Source organism: Tupaia chinensis, unplaced genomic scaffold, assembly GCF_000334495.1.
Source record: "Tupaia chinensis unplaced genomic scaffold, TupChi_1.0 Scaffold144682_1, whole genome shotgun sequence".
NCBI classification, from domain to species: Eukaryota; Metazoa; Chordata; class Mammalia; order Scandentia; family Tupaiidae; genus Tupaia; species Tupaia belangeri.
The window spans coordinates 1427290-1440036 of NW_006204543.1; the positions used below are offsets into that span (position 1 = coordinate 1427290).

The window sequence follows — 12747 nt, forward strand, 5'->3', positions numbered from 1 at the left end:
AAACAGAGGGGACTACTGATGGGCACAGTAACACGAACACATTGTGCTAACTGTGCTGCATGAAAGAACAGAGAAAAAGGGTGCCTATTATGTGATCCCATCAACATTTCAGAGAATGCTTACTGAGCTCCTGTTGAAAGCGCATTACTTGTTGTTGGAGACAGGGATGAACGTCTTCGAGAGGGCTGGGGATGTTACAAAGCAGCGTAAGTCAACGTTTTGGGGGAATGAATATGTCTGCTATTTTGATGATGGTGGTTTCACGTCTCAAATTTGGTTAAATTCTACACTTTAAATACATACAGCTTTTGTGTGTCATTTATAACTCCAAAAAGCTATTTAGAAAATGAAATAAAATCGTTAAAACATAAAATTGTTCTTCCAGAACACACGGCTAACAGACAAACACTTCTAATAAGACAGAAAGGTGACATATTAAGAATCAAATTATTACGTGCAAAATTTGACTAGTAGGAGCGCATGAAAAAAGAGAAAATAATTTTTTTTAAATAATAGAAGAAAAATGTTCAGAGCTAAGAGAGATCTACAGGCTGAAAAGGTTCACCCAAGATCCAATACCATAAACTGAGAAAGATTCACACAAAATGCAAGTTTGTGAAATGGCAGAAGGACCTCACAAAAGTTCTTTCAACCCAGGGATAGCTGGGGGGGGGGGGGGGAGGAAATGAGGAGTCAGAGATGACCCACCTGTGAGTAAGTCGATAATCTGACATCAGACTTACCATCGACACCGCTGCATGATGAGATACAACATGCGATAACTTCAACGTTCTGGGGAAATTTCTTTTCAATATACTATCGGGCCATCGGAAAAGGCACGATGTATTTTTCCGTTTTTCGGTGCGAAAATGAGCCACGACTTTTCTGATGACCCAAGAGTTGATACCTTAGCAACTACCAATTGGGTCTGAATGACCAAGGAAAGACTTTGGCATTCACAAAGTCTCAGAAAACTTCATTTACAAATGGCTTTCCTGAGACATAACCAAGAAGGAACTGAGTCAAATGAGAAATGCTACCAGTTAAAGGGGGCAGACATAGACTATTAAAAAACCTGACCACCACCACAACAAAACCAGGAGTCCATTGGAATGAAAGCATAGGATGGGAGTTTTGCAGCAGGTCCAAACAGAAGTGGTCCTAATTTGCATGGAAAGTCAGACAACACGAAGAACATATTCATGACGAGAAATAGAAAGAATTCCCAACAGTAAATCTACCGACAAAATGGTGGCTGGCAGGTATCTGTTCAAGAAAGCACAGCATTCCTTCCTCGTTAAGATCACAAAGCAAATTAGGAACTCCAGACTGAGTACCTGCGGGTGATAGTGCTGGATGACACCTAGGAAAGTGTTGACGCAAAAATAAACGCGACGTGGGTAGTTGTAGCTGAAGGAATCTGAGAAAAAAATTTAGGAATATTCTTCATGTAGCTGAAGGTTGATGCACCGGAGTTTTAAAAGTGAGAGAGAACCCAAGCAAGCCAGATAGCTCTGCTGTAAATAGTATTTGAATCATCTCTATTACATCAAAGTTGTTCACTGCTTTCTGCTTTTTCAATTAGGTTGCAAGTAAAACCCTCATGGCTGAAGTGTGGTTCGAGTGCAAAATGCAAAAGCTGTCACCCTTGACAAGGCGCGAACAGCTGACAAACCTTTCTTCTTCGTGTGCCATCTGCTGACACCACTTCCCAGGCAGCAGCTCTACAGCTTTTCTGCTCATCCCTTCTAACATTCATCTTTTTACACGGACGTGAAATACTAGACCTTGAATTGCGCTTACGTAGTTCAGCTCAATAATGCGGGCTAGTCATTAGTTTTCCCTTTGTTTTGGAGAGATTTTCACTGTAGGGCGTGTGCGCTCGCCAGACAGACAGAGAGAGACATAGAGACAGAAAGCGAGAAATCACCCCCAGGGGGGATGGTCACGCCGCAATCCCTTCTCCTCCATTCTCCTCTCGGGATCTTGGGCACGCACGCACACGCGCCCGGTGTGAGTTTTAAGCCACTGGGTCCGGGACACGAACCGCGATCGACTACGTGGGAGTCCAGCGACATAGCCATTACGCTAACTGCTGGTTCCCTAGTTTTCCCTTTTTAAGATCAATCTACAAACATAATATTAACACTGAAGTGTAATTTTATGGTTGTACGAAGAATGCAAATGCTTTCATTTTACAATGTAAAATTATGGTTACAAAGATCCTGAGAAGAGGATGGAGAAGGGATTGTGATGCGGTCATCCCCCTGGTGGGTGATTCCTCGCTTCCTGTCTCTGTATCTCTGGTGATTGCACGTGCCCTATAGCAAAAATCTCTCTCTCAAAAAAAAATTAGGGTTACAGCAAACAGAAGATGGGAGGTGGAAAAGGAGTAAGAGACATGAAGAATGAGATATCTGCAGCTTTATCTAATCATGGAGAGTCAAAAGCAATTGCCTAACTCTAGTGAAATAAGAAATGGAGATTCACAATGTAAAAACATTCTATGATTATCTGACTGCTGAGGCCACTACTTGGTTGCCACATGGTTTTAGACAACTGCAGAAGCTGTCGTCTGCCATGCCAGCAAATTACAATGTTATTTATAAGGACCCTCTACATTGCTGGTCTACCGAGTCTAACTAGAACTTGCTTATTTAAAAACAAGGAGTGCGAGTCTCTGATGCAATCAACAGCCATGCCAATGCAGACCTGTACAGGGCTGAACGTCCTACCTTAGACACGTTACCGCAATCTCACGGATTCAGTCTTCTCTGAAGAATGACGTCCCCTTGGCAATGCCTATTGTTCAGAAGTTGGTAGAGAGGAAGTTAGAGCAAGAACTGAATAATGGTGCCAGATGTGGCCACTGGCGGTGGCACCCAGCGAACAGGGGAAAGATGAGATAAAGGCTCTCTGGGTCTAGTCACAAGCAAGACACTTTTCACAGAAGAAATTTGCAAGAAATCTGGCCAGAATGTAAACATCCTTCCTCCTGCAGCTATTGGTAATTTAAGCTTGTCACCAGGCATAAATGTCCGACAGTGACGGTCTAGCCAAGAATTAGCATGGAACATGTCCAATTCGGGATTCCAAAGCAGACCAGGAATGCAAGAAACGTGTCCATATCATAACAGTAATAATAAAGCCCGACAGAGATGAAAGATGGGGCCGGCAGAGAATGACCGAAGAATCTAGGTTATTTTGTTTGGGTAGATACATTTGAAGGTAGCCTGGCCATTACGCGGCACGGCAGGGCACGCTGTGGACACAGAACCGCTGTAGGGGGCTTTCCTTTCAGGGTGCTCGCAGAGACGCCAGTGGCATCCCCGGGAGCCTACAGATACAGTGCACATTAAGGTCCTGTCTGCTTCAAGGTATCTGAGGGCCTAATTCATGCACTCATGCAATCGCTCACTTAGTCATTCAGAAATACTGCGTGTTACTTTCTCAACCAAAAGGAGACAAGGAAAACTACCTTGTGACACAGAAGAACCAAAGATAAGGACCCATACCATTTTGGCCAGGAATACTGGTATGTGGATTCCTTGGCTTTTCATGTAAAAATATTTATTTCTGAAAACACTTATTTGGAGATAGGGACAGTTAGATATTTATATGTCTCATTGTCCTGTGAAGCTCAGAGAGAATTACGGTTTTTCTTTTTTTTCAAAGTCGTATTTCAATTGGTCTCACATTCAGTCCATGTGGGGCTTGTTCCATGTGACTTTCACTACAATTCAAAGGAGCCTGTGCAACCACCAGTGGCTGAAATTAACGTAACCACACCCTTTAAACAAAAGATAGCCAAAGAGGAAAAAAAAAATCAGTCTTCACATTTAAGTCACTTAGTCCTTTTTTAATAAATTTGAATTCATTCATCAACACGTTTCATATTGTATCTATCACTCAATTTTGCTGTTTTTTTTTCATGTCAAATAATACCAAAAAATTACATCAATGTGCTTAAGCAAAACTGGGTTTAAATCGATCTTTACAATGAAATGAAATGAACATGGGAATTGACCATGACGGCCATGGCCTGCTCGTATGAGTATAATCCTGTACTTACCTTGAACACACTCATAGATTTGTGAATAGGGACAGGAGACGAGGGTGACTAACGTGATCACAGGGCTGGCCCTAGGGAGAGGCATGGGACACGAGCCGCTCTCTGGGAGGTTGCTGTTTACCCAGGTGGGAGAATTTAGTGTTTCAGGAAAACATGGCACCTTTCAATGCGGTAGAAGAGGTAATCAATCCAAGGTACACTCGCTGGTGTCCTGGGAAGGTTGAAGCCACCTGGCGACTCTTGGCCCTCCAGTTCACGGTTACTCCGCCTGATGGTTTGCACCGAGCGCCAGACTCGGTTCTGAGAGTAACAAGACATTCCACCAGTGTTCAGTTTAGCTTCCATAAAATGGCCCGAAATATAAACTGGTCTGCAGGTGGAGAGCTAAAGTAAGAATTATGGAGTGGTTTATACTTTCGAGCCAGGAGATTCCAAGTTGGACCTCTTTTGAACACCCTGGTCAGGGACAGACTAGTGGATGATTTCCTCGAAGCAGAAAGGAACATCTACAGCTGCAAAGTGCCGGCCCCCTCAAGCCAGTCCCAACTTTACTTGGCATCACCTCTGAGATGGCCTCCTGGCTTAGACGGGAGAGAAGACCTTGGGTGGGAGGGACCGGCCACGTCACAGTTCTGGGTGCTGACACAGACGCGGTACTGCAGATGGACGTGTGGTTTTCGAGCCTAATGGGACTCGTATCATGACATCCTCTGTCATCTGCTTGCAGTTCCGGGGGAGTGAATGTCTCGCAGTATAGACAGCGAAACCCCCTGACAGTCCTGGGGTTGGTGAACAGGAATAACACTTGCTGTAGAGATGACTCCAGCCTTACTGGCCCTTCTCTGCGGGGATTTCTTCAGCAGGGCTCTTGAGCTGTCTGAAGCATATCTGAAGATGGGTCATTTCCAACGGCTGTAACAAGACCCCTCTGTACATTCCGAGTCCAAAATGTGAAGCATTTCGGAAAGATGGACCTACTTAGAATATTCACTCTGAATGATTTTCAGTTTTTGAGAAAGAAATCTCATTATATGCCGAATTAAGCTTTTCATTCCTTACTCAGGAGGTCTGGACGTGAGAAACGACAGCCCTCTCCCGTGAAGTCAGAGGTCTGGGTTCAGAAGTCCTGCATGCGGCTTGCTCACTGGCTCGAGTAACTACTGTGGAGTAATGAGAGGTCGTTTGAACAGGACCAAGAATCAGACTCAACTCGCTACTGTGGGCACAGCTAGCACTCTCTTCTCACAACTTGTAAAAATGAGAAGCTATAAAGTAATTTCATTAGAAGAAAAGTAATCTTCTGAAGTGGATTAGAGCAAACACATATCCAAGGATCTTAAAAAGATTTTGTTTTTTTACAGAATCTAGTGTGTGTGTGTGTGTGTGTGTGTGTGTGTGTAGTTACAAACACTATTTATAGTATAGCTATTATGTTAACGTCATCGCAGTGTCTACAAAGTTGTGGATCCCAGTCCTGGTGGCAAATGCATAGAAAAAGCTCAAAAGCTAATATGACTATACCATGCAGGTTGACATCCAGAAAACCTTGGGAAGCAGACTGCAGTCCTTCTGAGCCCCATGGGGTCTCTGCCTTTGATATTTGGGTACCTCAACTATGCATCAAAAAAGTTGTGAATCATTTTTCTCCCAGGAAGAATTAATGTCACAGTTCTGAACAGTATAAATTGTACACTTAAGTCGGTCACTGACGCGTCTGTGCATGCTCATCTGCTTTCTGGGGTCTCTCTTTTGCATGTGGAGCTCACGCCTTGAATTACTGCACACAGAAAAAGATACCTGAAGTATTGAAAGGGATAAGGTCTTCACAAATGTCTCTTTTCTTTAACATGATAATGATAAGGCCACTTACAAGGTTTTTCCCAATCTGTTTAGCTTTTAGGATTCCCCATTGTTACCCATGAAAAAAATTGCCAGAGAAAAGCCAAAGACCAAGAAATCACTGGCCAGTCCCCAGATAAAAATAAAACCGGAGTGGAGCACTCGGCAAGGTGAAAGAGAGCTCTGATGAACGAGGCAGAAGGGTGTAACACTGGTAGTTGTCCCTCGTGTGAAATGTCGCGGGTAGGTTCTACCTGGTGGTGGGTGTGGACAGTTGGACTCCCACAGAGTAACGGGAAGGTCGGCAGGGGTCAGCTCACCGTGAGTCACACCACACACAGCTCGGAGAGGGTGGGGTCTCTGTCCACGTGCAGTGTGGGACTGGACTCTGGTCACTAGTTTGGAAAGAACAGAGTGGGGTGAGGCATATTTGGCATCTTGGGATAAAGTATGAATTTTGCAGTTCTTTTCCACATATATTACTCTCTATTTTTTTCTCCAAATGCATAACTCTGCTGTGACACCTGTTCGCACAACTGCACTCATTTCAGTTTATAGATGCCTGTTGATAGAAATATTGTTTACAAAAAATATATCATCTCTTTTTTGTTTCTTTAGAAAGATCTCATCTAAATAGTAAGTTAAGGTTGCGTCTATGAAACCGGCGAGCTTGTCTCGGTTCTACGAGCTTGGGAAAGTCCAAATGCTGAGGAGGCTGCGGAGGAGAAGGGACCCAGAGTGACAGCACTCGCAGTCAGGCCGGCCTCCTCTGCCTCAGAGAACGGTCGTGCGGTCGGCGATGGCGGGGTGAGCTGGTCGCGTCCAGCAGAATCCCAGGCAGCCTAGGAGCAGCTGCGTGTGCTCATGGAGTGTGTCAGGTACAGAGAGAATGGCATGAGGAGGTGTCTGAGTTTCTGGAATCGAACAGTAGAAGTGTTGTAGCTTCGATCTTAATTTCTAGATAACAGAAAGTAGTTACATCACATAAAGAAAAATATGACATTGCATGCTGCCCTGATAGCAAGCGTGATAAACAAAATCTTGGTAAGTATGCATATATATGCATATTATGCAAATACATTTTATATTAACATACAATGTTATAAAAATGATCACTAACGTAACTGCAGGGGGGGTCATTCTAGATGGTTTTACCTTAGAGTAACAACCTGAGGCGTCTATATGCTCTTTGAGATGCCAGGCCTAAGAATCCGGACGGCTACGGAGTGCGCTCTCAGAGGTCGCAGTGTCATTGCCCAGCGTCCACTGTTCCCGCGGGACATTGGCTGGATCCACTCCGAGTGAACAACAGACACCCACACACTGATCCAGAGCGCTTACGACGAGAGGCCACTCACTCTCGACGGGTGTGTGGAGGACGGAGGTTTGGACGTCGACATGGAACTGGCTACGTTTCAGACCCAGGAGCGAGCACTGCCAGTGACTCACCCCTTCTGCTCAACTGTTGCAGAAAAAGGATGCCCAGTGGCTGCCAACCCCGTCACCAGAAAAGCCAGAACACCTTCGCTTACTAAACCGAAAAAGAGGATATGAGGTGTGCGACTCATTTTAAACTAGCAGTGTCGCTGCATGAATTTCGAAGAATAACTAAGAATTCCTTTCCGATTTTTAAACTAAAACACCTAACTTATGATAATAAAGACACGTTTTGGGATGACACTGTGTTTCACGCCCTCACTCTCAAGGCATAATATTTAGATACTTGTCCCTTTCAATTAAAAAAGAAAAAAATCGATGACTTTCTTTAATATGCATCCTGTATTAAATTGTCCATAGCTGCAAAAAGTATACATGTATGTGTATGTTTTCCATACATGGGTGCTCACACCTGTGTGTATGAACATATACACATACATCCTCATATACACGTGTATTTTATATATATGCTGAGAAAGATCACATATATATACAATTGCGTATGTATATATGTGTGTGTCTGCGTGTGTGTGTGTGTGTGTTTACAGGTATAAAAACTTGACAGGCAGAGTAATATTTCACTCAGTGTTAAATGGAGTCTTTGAAAAACCAAGGACAGTCACTCAGTTAACATAGTACAGCCAGTAAACTAAGTTGAAAAGAGAAAAGGTGAACGGGAACACGATCCGGGACCATCTGTCTATGGCATTCACATCGGTGAGATCGGGGATCTTAATTTTGAGCTGCGAAGACCTCCTCCGCAGATGGGTCTTCTTGTGCGGGATGCTTCTGTCCCCCACGAACCGCCCATGCCCTTCCCTAGGCATGCTCTGTTTCCTGTACTGGATTCCTGAGTTGTCAAAGGACATTGCTGAATTCCTGGTGTCGCCGACGCTGCCTGTGACCTCGTTCATTTCATTGTGAACCTCCAGCGATGTTAACAGAATATTTCCATGAGCATCTACCTAATTGGATGAAAACGCACATGGTCAGACAGCCAGCATGCCAAGCAACTGGACTTGCATATGCAAATCTGAGGCAGAACGATCACAAGAAACCATGCAACACATCTGATGAGAGGTCGTGCACAGTCCACCCTAGCACTGCTCCCACCTCACTGGGAGTGGCACTTTGCAGGCTTACCTGCACACAACACTCATTTTTTGTCTTGCATATGTGTGCCTGTGCTCTATTATAAAGAAAGAAAAAGGTTCTTTTAAAATAAAAATAAAAAAGCAAGATTCTAGGGGCCAGGTGGTGCTGCAGTCAAAATGCAACTGGACTCACACGGGGAAGGTCCTGGTTTGTGTCTTGGGACCTCCCAGGGTATGCTGTGTGCTCGTGCGCCCATGAGCCTTCCTGGCCGAGGCTGAGGGGAGGTCCTGCTGTGAAGACTCATGAGAAGTGCCTTTCTCTCTGTTCGTCTCTCTATCTCTCTGATTGAAGAAATTAATTTTGTTTTAAAGGCAGGATTCTAGGGGAGGCACTCTGTCTCGCTAGTCTCGTTGAGGACTCTTGTCTCTGTGTTCATTAGGGGTGCCGGCCTGCAGTTTTCTTTTTTTTGTTGCTGTTGTGTCCTTGTCTGCTTTTGGGATCAAGATGGTGGAGGTTTCACAGAACGAATTTGGAAGGATTCCTTCCTTTTTGGATCTCCAGAAATAGTTTGAGAAAATGTGGGTTAAATCTTCCTTAAATGTTTGTAGAATTCAGAAGTAAAGCCATTGGGACTGGGCTTTTCCTTATTGGGGGACTATTTCTTACTGATTCATTCTCGTTACTTCTTATTGGTCTATTCAAGCTTTCTATTTCTTCCTGATTCAATCTAGGTAACTTGTTTGTGTCCATCTCATCTAAGTTTTCTAGTTTGTTGGCATATAGTCACTTGTAGAATTCTCTCATGATTTTTTAATTTCTAATGTAACTGTTGTAATATTTCTGGCTTCATAGCTGATTTTATTTTTCTGGCTCCTTTCTCTGTTTTTCTTGATAAGTCTAGCTATCAGTTTGTCAATTTTGTTTATCTCCTCAAAAAACATTCAGCTAGGAAAAGAAGCTAAAGTGTCCCTATTCACAGATGACATGATTATATACATAGAAAATCCAATAGAATTCATGGAAAAACTACTAAAAGTGATAAATGAATTCAGTAAATTGGTGGAGTATAAAATCAATATTCAAAATATAGCATGTTGTATATTAACAATGAACAGACTGAGGCAGAATTGAATAAAGCAATTCTGTATACAAAAACCACGCACACGCGCGTGCACACACACATACCTAGGAATAAATCTAACCAAAGAGATGAAAGACATCTACCAGTACAATAATGAAAGAATGAGAAAAGAAATTGAATACAATACAAAAAAATGGAAAGACACCCTGTGTTCTTGAATTGGAAGACTCAATATAGTCAAAATGACAATTCTACCTAAATTAATATACAAATTCAATGTAATTCTGATAAAATAACTAATGACATTCTTCATAGAAATAGAAAAAATAATCTCATAACCTGGAATCATAAAAGTCCCCATGTACAGTCCAAAAAGAATATAGTAGGAGGGATCTTATTACCCAAGCTCAAAATACATTATAAAGCAGTGATAGTGAAAACACAAAGACCAAAGGAACTGAACAGAGTCCAGAAATAAACCCCAAAACATACAGCCAACTGATCTTTGACAAAGAATACAAGACAATGCAGTGGAGAAAAGAAAGTCTTTTCAGCAAATAATGCTGGAAGAACTAGATATCCACCTGCAGAAAAATGAAACTAGACCTCCATCTCTCACCATTAAAAAAAAATGAACTCAAAATGGATCAAAGATTTAAACATAATACATCAAACCAAAAAAACTACCGGTGGAGAACTTAGGGGAAACTCTTAAAGACATCAGAGTAGGCAAATATTTCTTTTAAAAAGATGCCTAAAGCACAGGAAATTATCCCAAAAATAAACAAGTGGGATCTCATTAAACTAAAAAACTTCTGCACAGCAAAGAAGATAGCAATTAGAGTGAAGAGACAACCCTTGGAATGGGACAAAATATTTTCAAACTATGTTTAAGGGGTTGATATCCAGGTTATACAGGGAATTCAAGCAGATCACTCACAAAACAAATAACTCAATTAAAAAATAGGAAAATGAGCTAAACAGACAACTCTTTAAAGAAGACATACAAATGGCCAAAATGCATATGAAAAGTGTTCATTATCTTTTATTATACAGAACATACAAATCAATACCACAATAAGATGCCATTTAACCCCAGTAATAATGGATTTGATCAAGAAAATAAAGGATCATAAGTTCTAGCAAGGCTATGGTAAAAGGGAACCCTCCTATATTGTTTGGTGGGTATGTAAATTATTGGATCTGAAAAGTCATGATGCATTTTTGCATAGCAAAAAACATGGAAAAATACATCATGACTTTCCCAATGACCCAACAGTAAAGCCACTATGGAAAACAATATGGAGGTTCATCAGAAACCTACAGATAGAACTACTATATGACCCAGTAATCTCACTTCTTGGTAGTTACCCAAAGGACAAGAAAACACTCAGTTGGAAAGATACTTCCTCATCCATGTTTACTGCAGTATTATTCACAATTGCTAAGACATGGCACCAACGTACATGCTTGACAACTGATGAGTGGCTTGAAAAACTGTGGCACATATACACTATGGAATACTATTTATACATAAGGAACAATGATATCCTGCCATTTGGCCTGAAGTGGATGAATATAGAAGACTTAATGCTAAGTGAAGCAGGCCAGAATATCAAAGACAAACACTGTATATCCCCACTGAATATGTATAAAATGTCTGCACTCCATGGCAGAAATAAAAAGATCTAAAGATACAATGGTAGGGAGGATAAGTGTAGATGCTGTATGGGAGAGCAATGGATAGTAGTGGTGGGTGGGAGGGGCTCAGGAAAAAAACTCTTATCAGATACAAGACATTAAAATTCTCTGTTGAAAATGAGGTTTATGATAATATCCTTAATTTGACTGTCACATACTACAAGAAAATATATTGTGCACTAAGAGATGTACAAGGATTGAATGTAAATAACAGATCAGAAAAATTTTAAAAGCTACATATTTAAACTGATAAAAAGCAGTAATGTAGAATTTGTTCTTTTCAATAACAATAAGCCATTTATTACATATTAATCAAAAATCTCAGAAAACTGAAATTGTTTCCTTGTTATAAAACCTCCAAATATTATTTAGCTCTAAAAACATACTCTCTATATTGTATGTGATGTTTTAAATAATTAAACTGTGAAATGAAAAGCCCAGTTACCCACTTCAGAAGGCAGGATGTCTCATTAGAGACAGGCATGAGAAGGATCTGGGATTGTTTGTGGTTATCACGCAAAACATTGCTCTGCACCTGCTACACACCATTATCATGCCCTGTACTAGGTGCGGGACCTCAGGATGAGCAGGAGAAGACCCTCACTCCCAAGCCAGCTTCAAGTAATCAGCAAATGAATTTTCAAACATTCTGCATACTATCCTTTAAACACATTTTTAAATACCATCTCTCTCTCTCTCTGTGTCTTTCTCTCTCTCTGTCTCTCTGTCTCTCTCTCTCTCTCTCTCTAGTTTGCCATAGGGTGCATGCACTCACTTGAGACAGGGAGAGAAATCATCAAACCCTCCCCCCTCCCCCCCGGGGAAGATGGCTGTATTGTAATCCCTTCTTTGTTCTGCTTTCAGGATTTTGGCATGCATACACATGCATCCAGTGTGTTTTCTTTTTCTTTTCCTTTTTAAAAAGCCTTTTGCCATAGGCTGTGTGCACTTGCTGGAGAGAGACAGAGAAAGGGAAGATGAGAAATCACCCCTGGTGGGGGAATTGCCATGCTACAATCCCTTCTTCTCCATTCTCCTCTACGGAACTTGGGCACACATGCACACATGCCCAGTGTGAGTTTCAAGCCACTGGGTCTGGGGGGGGTCCAATCGTGGCTGGCCATGTGGAAGTCCAGCACCTTTACCATGGGTCCTAACCACTTTATTTTCAAGCCACCAGGTCTCAGACTCAAACTGCACAGTTGGTCATGTGGGCTTCACCGCCATGCCACCTGCTGGCCCAAATACTATCCCTTTACTACATATAAAAAATATCATTAAAAAGCCCCTTTGATCAAAATTTAGGGGATCAGAATGAATTACTTTGTGGTACAAAAATACTAAAGAGCAAATGTCTTCTTAGAGGCAGGGAGAGAAGTGTTCATACAAACTTTGACAGTTCTAATGGCGCAGTACCATCGAGATTTTTTTGAAATGGAGATTTTTTATATAGGGCATGTGTGCTCACCAGAGACACAGAGAGAGACAGAGAGAGAGAGAGAGAGAGAGAGAGAGAGAGAGA

The 12747-nt window shown here is 42.0% G+C and overlaps 1 protein-coding gene across 2 annotated transcripts in view; it reads right to left on the reverse strand.

The window, feature by feature from the left end:
• Positions 1-7318: 7318 nt before the first annotated feature.
• Positions 7319-12747, reverse strand: part of GABRB3 (gamma-aminobutyric acid type A receptor subunit beta3) — a 43406-nt gene continuing 37977 nt past the window's right edge. For both annotated transcript variants that reach the window (XM_006167244.1, XM_006167243.2), the window contains exon 7: positions 7319-8313. In XM_006167244.1, coding sequence (XP_006167306.1) covers positions 7972-8313 — 342 coding nt within the window. In that variant the 3' untranslated portion in view covers positions 7319-7971. The remainder of the gene's footprint in view (positions 8314-12747) is intronic.